General features: G+C 38.7%; 1 protein-coding gene across 2 annotated transcripts in view; it reads left to right on the top strand.

The window, feature by feature from the left end:
* cdyl.S (chromodomain Y like S homeolog) overlaps window positions 1-20,288 on the top strand; it is a 44,005-nt gene extending 23,717 nt beyond the window's left edge. Inside the window, exons 3-7 of one of the 2 annotated variants that reach the window (XM_018269445.2) lie at window positions 5,377-5,627; window positions 14,428-14,600; window positions 16,643-16,853; window positions 19,048-19,191; window positions 19,290-20,286. In XM_018269445.2, coding sequence (XP_018124934.1) covers window positions 5,377-5,627; window positions 14,428-14,600; window positions 16,643-16,853; window positions 19,048-19,191; window positions 19,290-19,448 — 938 coding nt within the window. In that variant the 3' untranslated portion in view covers window positions 19,449-20,286. Of the gene's footprint in view, window positions 1-5,376; window positions 5,628-14,427; window positions 14,601-16,642; window positions 16,854-19,047; window positions 19,192-19,289 lie in introns of both variants that reach the window. The other variant, XM_041567669.1, reaches the window with a different exon arrangement.
* Window positions 20,289-21,613: the final 1,325 nt, after the last annotated feature.

Raw genomic sequence — 21,613 nt, 5'->3', positions numbered from 1 at the left:
AAGTTTGCTTTCGGCTGCTCTAGTAGCCCAAAAACTGACACTCAAACATATTCAATCGCTAGTAGGGCATTTAAATTTTGCGACTAGGATAATCCGGATCGGTAGGGTTTTTAACCTGAGGCTCATACAATTTACAGTTGGTATGTGTAACCCTTACTGGCATATTCGTATCCCTAATGAGGTTAAGGCGGATTTGATCATTTGGCAGCCGTTTCTAATGCATTTTAATGATAGAACCTGCTGGCAGGATAATTTCATTGAAAACTCTGCACTACACCTTTATTCACATGCTGCAGCATCAACTGGTTTTGGCATTATATTTAAACAACGTTGGTGTTGTGAGGCTTGGCCCACATATTGGATGAACAGATTTAATTAAAAATTTGGTTTTACTTGAACTATTCCCAGTATTGGTTGCGTTAGAAATTTGGGGACATCTACTTGTTAATAAAAGGATTATATTACATTGTGACAACATGGGCGTAGTTCAAGTAATAAATACTTTATCAGCAAAATCTCCGCCAGTTGTGAACATTTTACGACAAATAGTTTTTAGAGCATTCAAGCATAACATATGGATAAAAGCAAAACATGTTCCGGGGTGTCAGAACTCAATGGCAGATGCTTTGTCTCGTTTTCAGCTTACTCTTTTAGTCAGCTAGCGGGAGACATCGATCCAGACAGTTTTGACTGCCCGAGTTATCTGTGGAATTTAATAGCAAATTAGAAGAGTTTATTTCTCAATCGTTTTCAAAGAAAACTTGGAGAGATTATCTGAGCACTTGGCAAAATTGGTTAAATCAAAAAGCAAAAAGGGAAGGAGTCAAAGGGGATTAAGATAATTTAATTTTGTTAATGTTGGAGCATACTGAAGCTCAACATTCGGTAGTTTATGTTAAAAAACAACTGGCTGGCATTTCTTTCTTTTTGAGACTGGTCAATCTGATGTTACTAAAGCAGCAGTTGTTAAACAATTTTTAAAAGGTTGGCATAAAGAAAAATTTGTAGCTGATAAAAGAAAGCCAATTACTTTGAATTTGTTACACAAATTGTTACTTGTATCAGAGTCAGTATGTTTATCTGATTACGAAGTTACTTTGTTTAAGTTACTCTTCCTCTTGATGTTTTTTGCAGCATTAAGAGTAAGTGAAGCTGTTTCTAAATTGAAACAAGGTGGTTTACATATAAACGATGTGCAACTGGTAGATAATAAATTGAGAGTTTTAATTAAAAAATCAAAGACAGACCAGTTAGGCAAAGGAACACTGCTGTGGATAGGATCATTTGAATGTTTAAATCTATGCCCAGTCAAAGCCTATGAGAGCTTCCTCGCCATTAAACCTAATGTGGATGGTTCTTTTTTCATACATTGTGATGGCTTACCGGTTACAAAATTTCAGTTGGAACATGTTCTTAAGCGTTGTTTACAAAAATTGAACATGGAGCCTAATGCATATAAGTCGCACTCTTTTCATATTGGTGCTGCTATTGGGTTTTATCAAGAGGCTAGGACGATGGGATTCAAAAAGATACAGATCGTACATTAGGCCAAATCTAATTGACAAATGTTAATTGATCTATTTCAGGTGAAAAGCAGTATCTGGTTTGGATCATTGGCCATGCTTTCATATATTGGGCCAAGAGACAAGCATTAATCAGGAGTTATGGACTTAATTTAAGTTTTCCATATAACAGAGTTAAGATTCATTGGTTAGGCATTAGAGGTGCAGTTTGGAATGATTTATGGCAATTGTTTTCATTAATGTTACACAAGTGGGGAAAACCTGACATTGTGATCATTCATTTGGGAGGGAACGATATAGGTAAAACAAATGGGATCTTACTAGACAGATGAAAAAAGATTTAGCAGTTTTACATTTCAATTTACGCTATTCAAGCTATTATCGTTTGGTCAGAAATGGTGTCTCGGTTGCCGTGGCTTCAACAGCCTAATTTGAAGGCTTTGGAACGCTGCAAAAAGAAGTACAATTTTGGAATTTGCAAGTTCATGAAATTTTTAAATTTGCTCACATACAGACATGAAGAGTTGGAATTAGGTGGAGATGGAAATGTTATTCTACCTGCCTAGCTAGCTTTCCTATAGATAGATAGCTAGGTAGATATAGATTTGTCATGTAGCAGGACAATAGCAGCAAAAATAAAGGCAAAACTGCACAACCCAAAACTCTTTGTACCTCATCTGTTTTGATCATTCTTCAATGCATATAGTATAGATGTGCGTGTTAAATGATACATTGTATGTTTAGTAATATAAGTACTATAAATTATCATTAGTCGCAGATTCTGGCAGCGGACTTAACGGCATCCATCTTCCGAGTCCTTGGTAAACTGAGTGGGAGATCGTCAATTTCGGCGCATGCGCAGTTGTCGAAAACCGGCAAATTGCTCCAACTGCGCATGCACCGACATACCGATCTCCCAGTCAGCTTACAGAGGACCCGGAAGATGGATGCCGTGAAGTCCACTGCCAGAATCTGTGACGAGGGGTAAGTATAAAGTATGGGGCGTTTACCGAGGGGCAGTTATCCTGGGGGGAGGAGGGAGAGGGGTCTACGTGCGGTGGGGGGTAATATACTCCTTAAAGTGATACTGACACTAAAAAATGAATTTTAGCATATGAATGTACATTAAATGTTACCTAGGTCATGTTGATCATTTGTTGCTGAGAGGTTTGTTTTTGTATATAATTGTTAGTTGAAGTTCCTAAGCCTGACTCTCTGACTCTCTGACACTCTGACTTTGCCAACCTGACTGTCCCATCTCAGCCTGTTAGTTACAGTTTCTAATGCTAACGGACTCCTGCTGCACAAATATGGCAGCCCCCTCATACAGGAACATGGGGCATCAGACAGGTAATGTAAAAGCATCATGCAAATACTTTATGGCAAAGTTAGAAGTAGCTTGCAAAGCCAATATTATAATAGATGTAAAAAAAAGTTTAATTTCAGGTGTCAGTATCTCTTTAAACAAGATGGGAAGCTACCTAAACAGTTTATTGCCAATAGATTAGCCACAATAGTGTAAGCTATAACACTATATTTATTCTGCAGAATGCTTTACCATACCTGAGTAAACAGCTCTAGAAGCTCTCTCTGTTTGTTTTGGATAGCAGCTGCCATATTATCTTAGTGTGACATCACTTCCTGCCTGAGTCTCTCGCTGCTCACTCCATGCTCTGGGCTCAGGTTATAGCAGGGAGGGAGAGAGGAGCAAACTGAGCATGCCCTAGCCCTGGAGGTTTATGCTGAAAAAAGTAAGTCTTGATACAGAACTCCATGTGTACCCAAAATAATTGTTTGTTTTGACAGAGGACTCAGAGTAGCATTACTTTGAGGGTCTACTGGTGTATTTATATAGACCTTTCTGATAAGGCTTACTTAATTTTAGCCTTTCCCTCTCCATTAACGCACACAGTTATATACCATATACACACAGTATAACCATATACCATCTTCTCATGGGAGACGATTTTGGAATAATAATCTGTACAATGCTGAAATACAATTTTCTGATTGCCAGTGATGAGTTTTTATGAAATATTATTGATAACTTTTTTTTAACAGGCTATATGTATAATTTTTAATAGTCTAGTGAGTATTTGTTAGTGCAAAGTGAGTAGGTTGGCCAGCCACGATTTTAATTTATGTAGTTTATTATACAGTATATTGATGGACTGAGAGATGTAAAGATTAATTTGTTTTTAGTATAATAATCTTAGTTTTGGTGTTGCTACTACCCAGTGGGCCTCCTGGTAGCTCGCTAAACCTACTATTTCAAATACTAATCATTTTTATGAAAAGATAAAATGTTGCATATGAAAGCGCAGTATAACTGATTAGTAGAACTGACTGCATGCACCTCTCTAATGGTCTTTGTGTTGTACTGGTTTTGTTTGATTTGTCAACAAGCACCCATGGCTCTTGACTACATTTTTGTCAATAGTAGCATATAGTACAGATGGTTCTCCTGTGGTCCCAGTGAGGACATTAATGGCTTACAGTATATACCCAGCATCCAAGCTGGATTTAATAGAAACATTATTCTTCCATTTTCCTTTGGAAGCAGCCTTGATGTGTGAAGGCTTTAACAAATGTGCCTACTTCTATACACTAGTTCAAATCTGTATGCCCAGTCAAGTGAAAGTGAGTAAAATGTTGCTCACATGCTGAGCAGAACTAAATTTAAAGCATCTGCTCATTTTAATTCAGATTTCACCAAGCTTGTTTTTTAGAATAACATTTTTCTGTTCATTATTCCTAATGCCTGTTCGTATTGATGGCACTAGAAGTTAGCTAAATCTGAAAGGTCTTTCACAAAGCCTCTTTGTCATCTGGCCAAATAGGCTTTATTATCTCTGTATTGAAAGCAATATAAATACTAGGGATGAAGTCCTGGAGTAATTTCTTTGACAGTTAAACCATTGTGTTTTCACGTGTACATTTTTGTTATTTTGCCTTTCAGTGGAAATTACCTGTAGCTACTGTATATAATGATCAGGGTCAGTCAATACCAGAATTGTTTTGAAGGACTCTCCAACCATCACTGTTAAGGCTTTTCTAAGAATTGTTTCAGCAGTATGCTGTGTTGCCATATGTGCCCTGATGAGGTTGAGCAGTTTGGCAGATTTCCACCATACTGCTCTTCTGTCTGGGCATGTGTGCTGCCTTGTGTGGGCAGTCGTGATACATGCAGTTCTTGCACAGATGCAAATGTGAAGGGAAGCTGTTTGTTTTTCATGATTGGACCATCAGTAGAGTTGACTTCCAGATTCTCTGTGTCCAAATTTAACATCGGTGCATTTTTCCCTGCATTGATAGTGTGTTGCAATGACAGGCTTTTTAACTTTTAGGGTTTTTTGTTCCCATTTTGTTGGTTTTTTTTAAATTTTTTTAACATTTTAATGTACATAACAATACATCCGGAATTGATGCAAAAGGAAAAGAAATCATTTTATAACAGGTTAAGAGGATAGAGATATTTTCTATGATTAGCATGCCTCCAACCATAACATCCATTGAGGCAAGCAAATAACATCCATTGAGGCAAGCAAATGAACAGTGTTATGTAACCGTTTAACAACTGGTGGGGCAGGGGGGCACAATAGAAACCTGAGCAGCTTATTAAAGTTATGTAGGCATGTTTTTGCTAAATGTAGACTAGCTCTCTACATTCTGTAGTAACATTGTGTGTTTATGTAATTAGCCATTCATGTAAAAATAAAGTCTAGCAAAATCTCCACTGAAAAACACGTACTGAAATTTTTTTTTGCTTTTATAAGTCCTTTTCCAAATTTACTATACTTAATAACAACATAATTGTGTTTAATATGACCATCTTTTTTGTAATTGTTTGCAGGTACTTCTACTTTAATGGAGGCTTTAACAGCCAGTGTTACTACCAATATACAGAATTCAGCAGGAGTAACAGGCAAGAGAAAATTCATTGATGAAAGAAGAGACCAGCCTTTTGATAAGAGACTACGTTTTAGCGTGAGACAAACTGAAAGTGCATACCGCTATAGAGACATAGTTGTCAGAAAGCAAGATGGTTTCACACATATTTTACTTTCTACGAAGTCTTCCGAAAATAATTCACTAAATCCGGAGGTTAGTTCTTTAAACCATTCAATAGTATATCCAGTAAGTATGACTGTATTGTTCATATGTATGTATATTTTTTATTTGTATAGCGCAATTTGAGGGCAAAGCACTGAAGAGCAGAACAATAAATTGGTAAAAACAAACGGGTTCATTGCAATAGTAAATACAAATAAGTACAAAAATACACATAAATATAATGTGCATTTACAATACAGATTAAGTGCTTAGTGCAAAGGAGACAAAAGGATGGAGGTCCGTGCCCAATCTGTTTTCAAACATGGCTGTCAACTAAAAGATGGTAGTTTTTTGAAAATAATCAATGTATTACAATAAATGCTGTTGGAAAGCACTTATCTTTTGATAACTACAAGTTCATAGATTTATGATTAAATGGATGCATTGTAGAATATGCTGAATGAAATACCACAGCCTTTTTTTCTAAATCGGCCCTACCTGTCAGTGCAGGACGACTGGGGTTAACTTGCTCCTCTCTGGAGGCAGGACAAACTCTTGCTTCTTGAGACTCCTCCTTCCTGGTATCTCCACCTCCTCTCCAGTTTTTAGTTTGTCCTGCCTTGGAGGCAGCAATTTTCTCCTTCTCCTGCATATATCTATATATAACCTGTATGTGTGCTCTCTGCCTTATATCTCATGATATCTAACAGATTGAGCCCAGCTACGACGGGATGGGAATTTGGACAGCATTTCTCATAAGTGGCGTTCAGGCTGGTTGAGCCCTTCACTGCGTGCTCCCTCTGTAACATCTACGGCCTGGTTGAGCCCACTCAGAGCGCTCCCATACTAAGCCGGTTGGTTTCCTTCTACTGGGTAAACCTAGCTGCTGAAAGTGCTCCCTTACCTACCCGGGTTGAGCCTACCAGCATACTGCGAGCAGAGGCCAGGTAGACGCAATCCGCGTACAGCGGTCACTGACAGGCCTTGCAAGGTATGCGTTCCATCACCGTGCACTTGCGTTCCACAAGCGCGCCATTGCGGTCTGCCTCTGTTTCGCGCCTACTGATGTGGGCGGTCATGTTTATTGCCGCGCACGTTCCGGCGGCCATATTGGTTTACATCCAGGCGCAGTAAGACGCATATCAGCATCCTCCACGCTATCCGGTTTCAAAAGCACTACAACCGGTAAGCGACTCACGGCAATATATCCTCATATCACGCTCTGCACTATGGCCTCAGCAGACGAGGATTTAGTTTCTTTGATAGAAGAAATTGATTTGCCAGATAGGCACCGCAAGCTTAAGGCAAAAATTAAAAAAGCTCCCAAAGCTTCTGGCAAGCGTAAGGAGCGCTCACGATCTCCTTCTCCAGCGCAATCTGCAGTGCAAACATCCAGCGCACCACCTAGTCATTGTGGCTTAACAACAGCACTGATACATGCCACTCAGGACTCACAAACACAAGGTCAGACTCCATTATCTATATCTCCTGTTCAGCCTTCAGGTTCAGTACAGGCTACAACTCAGAGTCAAACATCCCCTGATCTCTCACAATTTTTATCATGGTTTCAGTCCACCATTCAATCTACTCTAGACAGAGCAGTTACAAAACAGCCAGACCCTACCCCTATGTTGGGAGGGAAGAAGAAGAGGAAACGTTCCCCTTCCCCCTCTTCAGAGGAAGACCTAGCATCTGCTTCCAATTTTTCTCCTAAAGAATCTGATTCATATTCCTCTTCTGAGGAGGGAGCCTTATCTGACTCGCAATCTACTTCCTCAGAGGATGCTTCCAAACAACCGGAAGAAGTTAAAGATCTCCTCAAATACATTTTTGCAACACTGGAGATTAAGGAGGAACAGATTTCTCTTTCAAAAGCTGATAAAGTGCTAGGCAATTCGTCCAAACGACCTCGATCCTTTCCTGTCTGTAAATCTACTACTAAACTGATTGATGCCGAGTGGGCACAACCAGATAGGAAGGGTAATATACCTCCAAAGTTTTTCAACTCTTATCCAGTTCAGGAAGAATTTAAGATATGGGATAAGATCCCAAAGGTTGATCCACCCATTGTTAGATTATCTAAGCACACCATGCTACCAGCCGAGGATGCCGGTTCCCTACGGGACCCAATGGATAAAAAAATGGACTATGTTCTCAAAAAAGATTTTCAAAGTTCTGCGGCCATATTACGACCAGCAGCAGCCGCATCCACAGTTGCTAAAACAGCAAAATATTGGTGCCAGGAACTAAGCCAGGCTCCACCTACTGACCCACAAAAATTTGTGCAAGATGTGGAAAGAATCAAGTCAGCCTTGACTTTCTTAGGGGAAGCTGCTTTAGACATCACAAAGCTAGCAGCCAGAGCATCGGCAGCATCAGTGGCAGCCCGTAGAGCACTTTGGCTCCGCCATTGGGCGGGTGACGCAGCCTCAAAGAACAGACTCACCTCCCTAAAATTTTCTGGCTCACAGTTGTTTGGCCCAGAGCTTAAGCAAATTATTTCAGAAGTCACAGGAGGTAAGGGATCCTTTCTTCCCCAGGCCAAACGCCCACGACGTGACTTCCATAGGCGGAATTATCATCATAAATCGTGGTCCCCCAGCACCATCAAACAGTCTAGACCACCTAGACAACAGCATCCTGGACAATCCAATAGGCGCTACAGATCTACTTGGCAATCCTCTTGGCAAAACCAACAAAAAAATACCAAGAAACCGATCTCTGCAAGGGGTCAGGATTCCTGACTACAGTACACTAACGACAACTGTTCAGCAGGTCGGAGGAAGGTTACAAAACTTTGCACACGTTTGGCAACGCTCTATCACAGACCCCTGGGTCCTCCGTCTTGTCAACGACGGTTACAAGATACCATTTTTAACGAGGCGGCCAATGGCCAGATTTGTTCCTTCCTCCATTCCACTACACAGCGGAAAGAAAAAAGCTCTAGACAACATTCTTGCAGATCTCATCGGAAGCAACGTCATCGCTCAAGTGCCAAACAGGCAGCGCTTTACCGGGTTCTATTCTAACCTCTTTCTCGTTCCCAAAAAGGACGGAGGTTATCGGCCAGTCCTGAACCTTCGCCCACTCAACCGATTCGTGAGGTACGAAAGATTCAAGATGGAGTCCTTGCCTTCCATCATCAAAAGCCTACGACCTGCTACATGGATGTCAAAGATCGACATAAAGGACGCGTACCTTCACGTTCCGATTCACACAGATCACCAGTGCTTTCTAAGGTTCGCCATTGCTCACGCACATTTTCAATTTCAGGCACTGCCATTTGGCCTATCATCGGCTCCTCGTATTTTTACGAAGATCCTCAATGCCCTCCTGGCCACCTTAAGAACTCAAGGTATTCATGTCACGGCTTATCTCGACGACCTTCTCATATCAGCAAGTTCAGAGGAAACAGCCGCACAGCATACTCTGACTTGTTTGCAGACTCTGCAACTTCATGGTTGGCTCATAAATCATCGAAAAAGTCAGCTTATTCCGTGTCAGAACATAGAGTTTTTGGGCATGACCATAGACACAACACTATGCAAAGTCTCTCTACCGGTCACCAAGGCCTTAATCCTAAGCGATACAGCACTTCAGCTGATCAAGGACGAAAGCACGACGGCACAAAACATTCTCCGATTATTGGGCCTCATGGCTTCAAGCATAGAAGCTCTGCCGTACGCAAAGTTTCATCTCCGCCCGTTACAGTGTTTCTTTCTTCACCACTGGAACAAAGATCACCAAGACCTATCCCAACCCTTCACCCTGTCAACTCAGGTCAAAACCAGTCTGTTATGGTGGACATCATTTCCCCGCCTACAGCGAGGTCGCATCTGGGACAGACCAGTTCAGGAAGTGATCACCACGGACGCAAGTCTAGCAGGGTGGGGGGCCTCATGGCCCCCAAGAGTCTGCCAAGGGAAATGGTCAAGTCAGGAAGCCAGGTTGCACATCAACAATCTGGAACTCAGAGCAGTCTTCAATGCCCTCCAACAATGGCAGCGGTATCTAACCAACAAACATGTTCGTATTCAATCGGACAACGGAACCACGGTTGCATATCTCAACCGCCAAGGGGGCACCAGAAGTGCAACAGCACTGAGAGAGGTGACGCGGATCATGGCATGGGCGGAACAGAACAATATCCTTATCACGGCTGTCTTCATACCAGGGGTACAGAACTGGCAGGCCGATTACCTCAGCCGGCACACCCTGGACCCCGGAGAATGGCAGCTGAATCCGGACATATTTCAGGCCATATCACGCAGGTGGGGGACGCCATCGGTGGACATGATGGCTTCCCGATTCAACACACAGCTTCCACGATTCTATGCAAGAATCCGCGACCACAAGGCGGAACGGGTAGATGCGTTAGTGAGTCCGTGGGACTGCCAGCTCGCATACGTGTTCCCTCCCATTCCACTCATTCCCAAGGTCATTCAAAAGATACGAATGGAAAATGTGTCCACAATTCTAATAGCACCATGGTGGCCCCGACGCACTTGGTTCGCGGATCTCATTCAGTTGTCACAAGCAGAACCATGGATCCTCCCTCAGATTCCCAACCTTCTATCTCAGGGACCGGCAGTGGCGGACAACATCCATCAACTAAAATTGACTGCATGGCTATTGAATCCCGGCTATGGCACGACAGAGGATTCTCTCCAGCAGTCACAACTACACTGTTAGCCGCCCGCAAAGCTTCTACGGCACAATCTTACTATCGGATTTGGCAGAGGTTTCTCGGATGGTCAAAATCCCTTCACTTAGACTGGAAAGTCTGTCGCTCACCACAGATCATGGACTTTTTGCAACATGGGCTCGATAAAGGTCTCAGTATCTCAGCGTTAAAGGTTCAGTTGTCGGCCCTTTCCTCCCTTTATCAGACTCAATGGGCACTCTTGCCGGAGTTCAGGCAATATTTCCAAGCACTATTACACCTTTATCCTCCACATAAGGACCCAGTTCCTCCTTGGGACTTGAATCTTGTCTTGGGAGCTCTTCAACAGGCACCGTTTGAACCTATGGATACGGTGGACATCAAGTATGTTTCTTGGAAAGTAGCATTTTTGCTTGCAATTTGCTCAGGACGCAGGGTCTCCGATCTCACGGCTTTGTCCTACAAGCAACCTTGGTTAGTTTTTCATCAGGATAAAGCGGTGCTCCGCACGGTTCCATCTTACCTGCCGAAAGTCACATCTCCATTCCACATTAACCAGGAAATTGTCCTTCCATCCTTTTACCCGCAGCCTTCCAACCATACTGACAGACAACTTCATAAACTGGATCCAGTCCGAGCTCTGAAGTTTTATCTCGAGATCGTCCATATTCCGGAAGGGAGATGCTATTTTGGTTCTTTTTGGTTCCAATAAGATGGGTCAGCCTGCTTCTAGAGCTACTCTAGCTAGATGGATAGTATCCACTATTGCAGAATCCTATACTAGAGCTGGTCAGGGCATTCCCTCTAATCTCAGGGCCCATTCTACCAGGAAGGTCAGTACTTCCTGGGCACTTCAAAATTCGGCTTCTCCAGATATGTTATGTAAGGCAGCCACCTGGAGTTCGCTACACACATTCTCCAAATTTTATAAATTGGATGTTCTTGCCTCTTCAGAAGGGGTTTTTGGCAGGAAGGTGCTACAAGCAGCAGTAGCATCTACTTAGTTCCTGCATAGTCTGATCTACACACTACAGTTTGTTCAGTTCAGTTAAGTTTTTTGCCCACCCTCTTTTGGACGGCTCTGGGACATCCCCAGTCGTCCTGACTGACAGGTAGGGCCGACTTAGAAAAGGAGATTTTCTTACCTGAAAAATCTTTTTCTAATAGGCCCGTACTGTCAGTGCAGCATCCCGCCCTTTGGTGGAGTGCCGGTTTTTTGCTGCTCGTCTGTACATAGTTAGGTTAGTTAGGTTAACCATCTCCACCGACAGGCTTGATAATTAACTGGAGAGGAGGTGGAGATACCAGGAAGGAGGAGTCTCAAGAAGCAAGAGTTTGTCCTGCCTCCAGAGAGGAGCAAGTTAACCCCAGTCGTCCTGCACTGACAGTACGGGCCTATTAGAAAAAGATTTTTCAGGTAAGAAAATCTCCTTTTCTTCATGGACATAAGAGGCACAGTGGTAATTTAATGGCTGTTCATTTTAGACATTTTTATAATCAAACTTTTTTCTGCCTTTTGCATTATATGAATTACAAATCTACAATATATAAAATACGTAGACTACAATAATACATGTAACCACATAGGGCCTTAAAGTGTGCATTAAAACTAGAATTTTCAGACAACAGTCACCCAAAAAGTAGCGCTTTTCCATCGAACATAGCAAGAGGCAGCGGTACAAGTTTTAGAGTTTTTTAAGGCTTCTAGAACATATTTTTTTGGGGGGGTTGTATTTCTGTGGTTTGCCATAAAAAACGAGATAGTTGCAACTGGTATCAATGTCAAATATCGACATTAAGGAGATTATTTACTTAAACTACAAAAAATTATCTGCATGAATCTCATTCATCATTGACATTAATGATTTGTAAACAGACCAATGATGCTATATCTAATACTGATGTAATATTGGCAAACTTTGATGAAAGCAGTTTATATTCCTCACATGGGAGAGTTAAGTCAGTTACAGGTTAAGGTTTATTAACATTCGGTTTTTGTAGGTTTGCTTGCTTTTTATTCTTTTTTTAATGATACATATCATTTGCCATTCAACGCAATGTCCACAGGCTCCTACATAAGTGCATGCATGTCTATTCAGATGACATTGTTAAGCCTGGTGGAAATGTATTGGTGTTGTGTTGATCCTGTGGGATTCATTTATGGAATAAGTATCCACAAAAAAAAAAAAAAAGAAACATTTTTTTTTTTCTGAAACTGAATATCCCTTATCACTGCTAGATTCAATTCATCATACCGAGGACATATTTTGTCAGGCAGGGTGATTTTTAGCAGGTCACAGTTGTGAATTTTGTGTCTTAGTATATATAATGAAGCAAGTACTACAATTTTAAAATGATTGAAGGAAACGTTTGTGCTAAAACAAGTTGTGGCAAAGCAACATTTTTATTTGCTGTAAACATTATAATTATACATATTTCTGCGTACAGTTGGGATCTATATACCCATTAGCAGGCAGTATACCTCCTTGTTCAACAGAAGTGTAGGGTTCAGCACAGTTTCATGCAATAGGACAGAGAAAAGACTGAAACTGGAAACTGGCCAACTATAGGAGGAGAACAATTTAGTTACTAGTCTACAGATAAACCATCAGTATAATAAGACGCTGCTTATTCAAAAGCCTGACAATGACTGTGGTGAGAAAGTGGCACCAAAGCTTGTTTATTTCCCGTTAAAACGTTCCTTTGGTAAAGGTTTCTACTCAACATTTCTACTTGATGCCCTACTAGGAAAGGTGTAGAACAGTAAACCCCAACCAGTGGCTCGTGAGCAACTTGTTGCTCCTAGAGGCCTCAACGCTGGTCCTAATTTTTGTATTCCAAGCTTGGAGGCAAGTTTTTGTGCATAACAACCAGGGGTACTGTGTTGCTCCCCACTCTTTACATTTGAACATGGCTCATGGGGGGAAAAAAAGGTTTAGGGACACCCGGTGTAGAAAAACCCTTGTCTTCTTATCTTTTAATACTGTCAAGTATGTGCTTTGGCTTCACTATTGCCCTCCCTTCTCTGTTTGCCCAGTGTTTTATAACCGCTCCTGTATCCCCTAATATATATTTAGAATACAAAATGGTCCTGTATATAAAGGAAATAAGGGAATGAAATACCACATCAGAAATATAATAAAATGGTTACAATTGAGGAAGTATGGCCATGAAGAAAAAAGAGGTCAAAGATAAAGCCTTTCATCAAAGCCTGCACACATGACAGAGATAAAATGAGGATGGTTAATAGGAAACGGCAAAAGATTTGAGTACATCATGTATGATGTCAGCTGGAAGATTCAAAGGCAGCTGGGAGCATTGGAAAAAATACAATAGTGGGAAATGTATAGAATAGTGCATGTTTAACTGTACTACCAATTCACTGAAAATTGGCAAAAGACTTTTTTTTGTCATTAAAGATAATAAAGGTGAGTATCCCATGTTTCTACTAAAACAGCGATTGCAAGTAGTATTTTTTTTAAGCAGAGCAAAATGGATAGATATATATTTTCTTTATTAAAGCAGCTTTATGTGAAACACTGCTTCATCTAAATAACCCACTTTCATAAAAATATAATAAGCTTAAGTAGATAAACTGCAATAAGTACTAAATGTTGCCCCCTGGCTCGTACAATTCACTGTGCTCACACAAACCGACTGTTCCATTAACCAATGAATGGCTTTAATCCCACAAATAAGAATGAAAAAGTGCATTTCACAAAGCAATATTCTTCCTTAGACTATTATTGTATTGAGCATTTAAATTACGCATTGCAAACTTTTAAGGTTGAAGTTGTCGTAATGTTTTGGAGCAAATATAACAACTTCTTCAGTAAGCAATTTTATTACATACACTGCACTGGCGCAAACTACAAAATTTACAATCTTTCTTCCACTTTCACAAAAGCTATATTAAATTTGCCCAAAGGAACATTTTGTTTCCAACATTATTACAATTATATGAAATTCATGTTTTATGTTATGTTTTTTTGTATCAATGGTATTCTAAATAGAGACTGCACGTGATTGTCTTTTTAAGATGGGCTCCAATTCCCTTTAGATTATCAGAGAAAATATCCAATTTTAATACTGTTTTGTCTGTTAATATTGTAACTCATGTTATATGTCATTATTATTATTGTAATAGCAATACTGACTTGAATTGAATATTTTGTGTTTTTTTTTTAGATAATGAAGGAAGTACAAGGTGCACTAAATACCGCAGCTGCTGATGACAGCAAACTTGTTCTCTTTAGTGCAGTTGGAAGTGTCTTCTGCTGTGGTCTTGATTTCATCTATTTTATACGCCGTTTAACGGATGATAGAAAAAAGGAAAGCACTAAAATGGCGGACGCTATTAGGTAAGTGTTCATCAGTTACTTTGTTTTATATTTACAGCTATGCCATGTAGTATCTCTTAGAGTCCTCCCCAGAAATTGTGTTTTGTTTGTTGTACTTATGGTACTCTGTTGTTTGCATTACCATATATATAGTCTCTAGTCTAGTAGAACTGTGTTAGATTCGCTCTAAAAAATTACATAGAGGCATTTTGGCATACTGCTTTTGTAAGTTTTGCTTCTGCCTACATAGCCACCATAAATGTGGGTGGCAATTCAGATTTTGCGAATTTCTTGGGCTACTTTTTATCTAGCAGCATTATCAGGGCAAAATCATTGCCACAGTATGATTGAAAGACAAGGAAGGGGTGATCGCATCAGTGGTGCAGCTAAATGTAGCCTTTACACTAATTACAAATCCTTGGGTTTACTTTGTCAGCTTTTTATAGAAAACACTTCTGCAATGATTACCCAAATGTCAATGCTCCAAGCCAAGCCATGGTAAAGGCTTTCTTGCTGCACAGAATTTTAATCTTGCGATTATCTATTCGTCATGTGGCATCACTATTTAAATGTATATTTGCATTGCTTTGTTGATCATATTTGTGCCACTGCCTGCTCCCTCTTGTGTTGTAGTTGCTGGCTTCCAAAACAATATTCTAAATGTTAGACAAGCAAGCAAGAATAGAAAGTATTTTACAAGCATTTCCTTGTCCTTTTACGAAGCAACCTCTCTCACCTTCATCTTTTTTGTTGTACCATCATAAAATCATTTAGCGGCTGCTCAATTTTTGTTTATTCAGGTCAAGCATTTTCAGAAAATGTAAGTAGGTCCCACAAGCAAACTGAAGTAGGAAGGCAAGTACATCCAACATGCTGACATCTACATGTATTCTAGTAGCTATTCACATGTTGAATGTACAGTGTAACTTTTCAAGTTCAGTTTACAAATTTAGCAAAAAAATGATTTTTTTTTTTTTGTTCATGGTACTCCTTAATATTGTTGACCTTAAAAAAATAAACCTATTTTTGAATTCATTTGAGGGATGTAAACTTGAAGATCTGAACATTACTTTTTAAGCATATTACACTGGCCACTCTCTAAATGATCAGGATGGCAAATCTAGCCATAGTAATCAGATTTGACTCACTTGCTCATTTTGATTAATCCAGACTTCATGAATGGCATCATGGTCACTAGTGATATGCGTGTCACGATTTCCATAACCCATCCTCCCTTAGCCTGCATCCGCACTTCCGGGTTGCTTTTATAGACCTGCGCCGCCCCGCCCCACCGATGGCATCAGAAAAGGGGCGGGGCTAGCAGGCGCATCGTAAATAAAAGAAACTGGAAGGCATTTGACGGTGGTGGGCGGGGAGAGCAGGAGAAGAGCTCAACACACACCCCGTGAAAAAGCGGGTCCTGTGGATATAGGGCCGGCCCCCACATCACAAATGGTCACCCAGAATGTAAAATTGCACAGGTCACCCAGAAATATTTTCCCCCACTGCAGGTGTGGATTAATAGAGCACATGGGCTGTGTTTGGCACTATGCCCTTTGTTCTGTTGGTCACAGAAGTAGCTTTGTCTTCTCTGTTGTGGGTAAAAATAAAAGTTAACGGCTGGTTCATTACAAATGGTACTTTTCCCATTTTTCCCTGTATTACATAAACCCTAGTTGTTGATTACATAGCCTAAGAGTGGGACTTTTGAATCTGACCACTCATACTGGAACAATGTTTACAGCTGTACAGTGAATAAGCCACTGCTATTCAGTGCACAGAACAAGGGAAATAATTAGCATACATTCCAATTCCTAGGATAATTATTTGTTCACATATGTTCATTCACTGTTTTAAACAGTAGGAAAAGCCTTTGTAACCTTAACAATAAGCCAGTTCTTATAACTGGCCCTGATATACAGTAAAATGAAGTAGAGTATGTGTGTGGTGCTTTAAGAATATAGAAAGTCTGCACAAATTTGTTTTGTGAGATAAATTTCTATTATATATTTGTTAGAAACTACACTATATAAATAACGGAAATGTATTTTTGTATTTTCAAGGGCGTTTGTAAATACATTTATTCAGTTTAAGAAGCCGATAATTGTTGCTGTAAATGGACCTGCCGTTGGACTTGGAGCGTCAATATTGCCTCTTTGTGATGTTGTTTGGGCTAACGAGAAAGCTTGGTTTCAGACGCCTTACACTACTTTTGGACAGAGCCCAGATGGATGCTCTTCTCTTATGTTTCCTAAAATTATGGGCCTTGCTTCAGTAAGTAGTAGTCTGTTTCATCCTCCCTTTTCAAAAGTGAGTTTTCACATGCATTCCATATCTCCAAAGAACCAACGTAAATTTTGCAAGTTTAAAGTTTGTCACTTAGGGGCAGGTTTATCAAAGTTTGAATTTAGAACTCACCACAAAAAAACGCACTTATTTTCTATTCATTCCTACGGGACAATTAAAAACATTTATCAAGATCGAAAGGTGACTTATGGCCATATCTCCCCCTTTGCTTGTTTTTTGTTTGCTTTTTCCTCTTTATGTTATTACCCTTTAATGTTTTGATGTTTTTCTGACAATGGTATGTACAAGACTCAAGCTTATCTGTCTACTGCATTTGATAATGTTGTAAGAAAGAATGAAAAATATGGACAAAAGACAGATGACGTTACTTATGTATTTTCTTTATTGTGAAAACGAATAAAAAAAACATTTATCAAATAGCGAATTCAATTAATTTATTAAAAGATCCAAATATAAAAAGCACAACTGAATAAAAACGGTGAACAAATCCGAATACTAATATGAAAACCTTGTGCAATTACAATCTAAAAACCCTGAAAACTTCTAAAAGCTTGAATTAAAGAATGATTTTACAATTTTATAAAGACAACTTAACCTTGACAGTTTTTATATGGAACAGTTTTATATTAGTGCGTTTCGTGTTTTTTTTTTTATATAAATTCTAAAGTTTTCATGGTTTCGAGTAATCCACAATTTTTAGCGCTAAATCTAATTGTGGAAAAGAATAAAAAAAACACCCTTAATGTTGCATTCTTTAGAGTTTAGTCATCGACGCTCTACAATATTTATTTTCCATGATTACATCTTGGGGGGGGGAGAAATTGGTCTAACATGTAATACCCTTGAATTGATTCATTCATTGATTTATTAGGCGTAACATAGATTTCAATGAAGGCAAATTAGATTTCTACAAAAGTTAGGTGTGATTGTTAAAGGGATTCTGTCATGATATTTATGATTTAGTTTTCATTTCTAAATTACACTGTTTACACTGCAAAGAATTCACTCTACAAAATAAAAATTAATTCCTGGACCAGCAAGTGTACTTTTTTTTAGTTGTAATATTGGTGTGTAGGCAGCCATCTCAGGTCATCCTCATGTGCTTTCAGAAAGAGCCAGCACTTTAGGATGGAACTGCTTTCTGGCAGGCTGTTGTCTCTCCTACTCAATGTAACTGAATGTGCCGCAGTGGGACCTGGACCTGGAAGCTGTTATCTGGTTACCTTCCCATTGTTCTGTTGTTAGGCTGCTGGGGGTAAAGGGAGGGGGATAATATTACTCCAACTTGTAGTAAAGAGTAACTGAAGTTTATCAGAGCACAAGTCAAATAACTGGGGCAGCTGGGAAACTGACCATACAGTATGTCTAACCCCATGTCAGATTTCAGAATTAAATATAAAATCTGTTCACTCTTTTGAGAAACGGATATCAGTGCAAAATTCTTCTGGAACAGCACTATTAACTGATGCATTCATTTCTTATGACAGTATCCCTGTAAATCAGACCTACAATCCTTATCATTGCTATAAAGATTGTGTAAACTAATGCTTTGAAAGTCTGTTTATTATAAATAAAAATGTGCATGACTTTATCCTTTAGATTTTTTTGGATCTTAAGGGGCAGGTTTATTAAGGTTGAATTGTAAATTTAAATTTTCGAGTTGGATTTTTGGTCAAAACTCAAGTTGGGAATAATACAAATTCTAAATGGAGATTTATCATACCTGGACCCTGGGAACAACTCAAATTCGACTATTCCCCACCTAGAACCTGCCGAGTTCATGTAGAAGTCAATGGCAGAGGTCCAGTGACCCATTTGAAGATGTTAATAGCCTTCCCGACATTCAAGATTTTTCGAGAAAAAAACTCGAGTTTAGTTGAATTTGATTTGTATTCGAGTTTTCGGGTCGGTAATATTAGTTCAAGTTTTAGACGTTCCAGTTCTTTCTTAAATAAGATACTATTCGAATTTCGAGGTAATTTGAGTTCATTCAAGGTAAAAAAAAAAAAACTTTGACCTTTGATAAATCGGCCCCTAAATGTCTGATAATTAATTTTAGCATTTACATTAACAAAAGGTGGTGTCGCTTAGTTGTCTAGACTTTTTCTATCCACTGGGATTTGCATTGTACATTGTTTATTAATCTAATTTGTTATTCTAGGCAAATGAAATGTTGTTCAGTGGAAGAAAACTGACTGCACAAGAGGCCTGTGCTAAAGGTCTAGTTTCCCAGGTGTTTTGGCCAGGAACTTTCACCCAAGAGGTTATGGTTCGCATTAAGGAACTTGTGACCTGCAATCCAGTAGTGCGTCATTTTGATTGATAAATCTAATTTACTGTTATTTTATGCCATTATCTGCCATTGTTACATTATTTAAAGTGTCTCTCCTATTTTTTTTTTAGGTACTTGAAGAATCTAAAGGTCTAGTTCGTAATGTCATGAGAGGAGATTTGGAACAAACAAATGAAAGAGAGTGTGAAGTGTTAAAAAAAATTTGGGGATCTCCACAAGGCATGGACTCAATGTTAAAATATTTGCAAAGAAAAATTGATGAGTTCTAAAAGATAATTCTGCCTATCCTTTTGCACATAAAAGAACTAAAAAAATATGAATTGGCAAGTACAAGATATCCATACTAAACAGAAATACTGTAACAGGGATGTGAAAACTTCCTTAAAAATTGAAGAACCCACCATGTCTTGGATACATTGGCTTGTACTGTATTGAGAAAAGACTTTGACGAACATTGCTTTTTGTTTGTGAGACAGGGATGCCTAAAAAACTGCTCTATTGTTTGTTTGTATTTTGTTTGTTTATAATATATATTTAAAACGGGTAAACTCCAACCCATACTTTTAATTAATGTTAGTCTTAGGCAGTGCTATATTTCAAAAGGTTAAAATACCTCACCATTAACTCTCAAGAAACAAAATTCCAAAATGTATTAATATATTTAAATAATCCCAAAATTTGTTTGTGTGCTCTGGACATGCTAATAAAGAGAAGAAGGTAAAAAAGTTACATACTTGTGGGAAAAGACCTGGTTGTTACCATGATGAAACCACAATACGCTACCATGATGAAACCACAATACGCTATTTGTTTCGGTATTTGTTAGTCACTGAATATACTATGTTTTAGGTTGCAGGTAATCCTAAAATTATAATCTGGATTTTTTTTTTTTGTACTTCACTTCTTGGATGATATTGTCCGTAGCTATTTGCAAGTTAAATGTGTTGCACCAAAAATGTTTTATGTTTATACATGTATAAATTTTAGGTTCTGCTGGAATATATTTTATTTAATAAGTTAATTTTGGTACTCTATTAAATGAAGAAATCCCCCAAACTACCTTCTTTTGTTTTGTTTTTGCTTTTGTTAAAAGTCCTCTTGTTAGAATTTTTAGAAATTTCTAATATATATATATATATATATATATATATATATATATATATATATATATATATGTATATATATATATATATATATATATTTTGTTTTGTTTGTTTTTTTTGTTTTTTTTACTTTGTGATAATGTATAGTGTGGAACAGTGTACTGTAAATATGCTTAATTTGTCATTCCTTTTCTGGAGTATTTAAATGATTTATAAATGCAGATATGTTGTTCTTAAATATCTGTATCTGTAATTTTTTGAATGTATGAAGAAGTAGTAATCATATTTTTGTACAGTTTTAAATTTTATACTTCAAACTGTACACCATCTCCACTTAGCATACAGTGCAGCATTTTGTGCAAAGCTGCCTCTAAATTTGGTTGGTACAGTATTTTTGCATTGAACCTACACTTTCTGTTCTGAATATAAATATATATATATATACATAAATATATGCATAAACTGTACAGTATGTAAAGTTTTATAAATTTCCTGCTGTGAAATTGGCAAAAATAAAACTAATATTTCATAACATGTATTTACTGTTATCTTTACAAACATTTGTTTTTATATTTTTCATTACGTTTATGAGTATATTGTAATTGCAGTTTAGCATGTCCGTTGCTGGTACATTGCTATTTAGTTTGGTTAATGTCACACTGAGAAATTCATGGTTGGTGACATGACTATGGACATAATGCACTACTAAGATAGACTACCGACAATTCCTTTTTGTTTGTTCTAATATGGTCCTCAAAAAAATACTAAAAACTAGGATAAAATATCTTATATTGCTAACTAAGTACTACAACACTTAAACCTTCTGTGGATTGTAACAAGAAGAAAATGTGTAAAAAAAATTTTAAGAAAAGTATTGACTAATACAGGTATGGGACCTGTTATCCAGAATGCTTGGGACCTGTTGCTTTCCAGATAATGGATCCTTCTGTAATTTGGATCTTCATGCCTTAAGTCTAATAGAAAATCATAAGTATTAAATAAGTTTAGAAAAGGCATAACTGGTCCGACTTTGAGGCTGGCAGCACTTAGCATTTATCCGGATGCAGGAAACTCTTAGCTTCCCAGGCCGGACAAAGTAGAGGAAGGAGAAAGGGTGAAGTTCCGCACACCAGATTATTGGTTAAAAGATGAAATCTTTATTAATCCATATTAAGAACATGCTGCATGGTTAGCTTGATGCGTTTCTGGCACAGCTGCCCTTAATCATAAGCTTATGATTAAGGGCAGCTGTGCCCAAAATGGGCCACCTACGTCTGCCCACGTCCCCACTTGCATCCCCTTCCTCACTGGTAAAAGATTGGCTGGGGAGG

The sequence above is a fragment of the Xenopus laevis genome, chromosome 6S (genome assembly GCF_017654675.1).
Source record: "Xenopus laevis strain J_2021 chromosome 6S, Xenopus_laevis_v10.1, whole genome shotgun sequence".
NCBI classification, from domain to species: domain Eukaryota; kingdom Metazoa; phylum Chordata; class Amphibia; order Anura; family Pipidae; genus Xenopus; species Xenopus laevis.
Note: the sequence above shows the minus strand (reverse complement) of the source record. Positions and strands in the feature narration are given on the sequence as shown.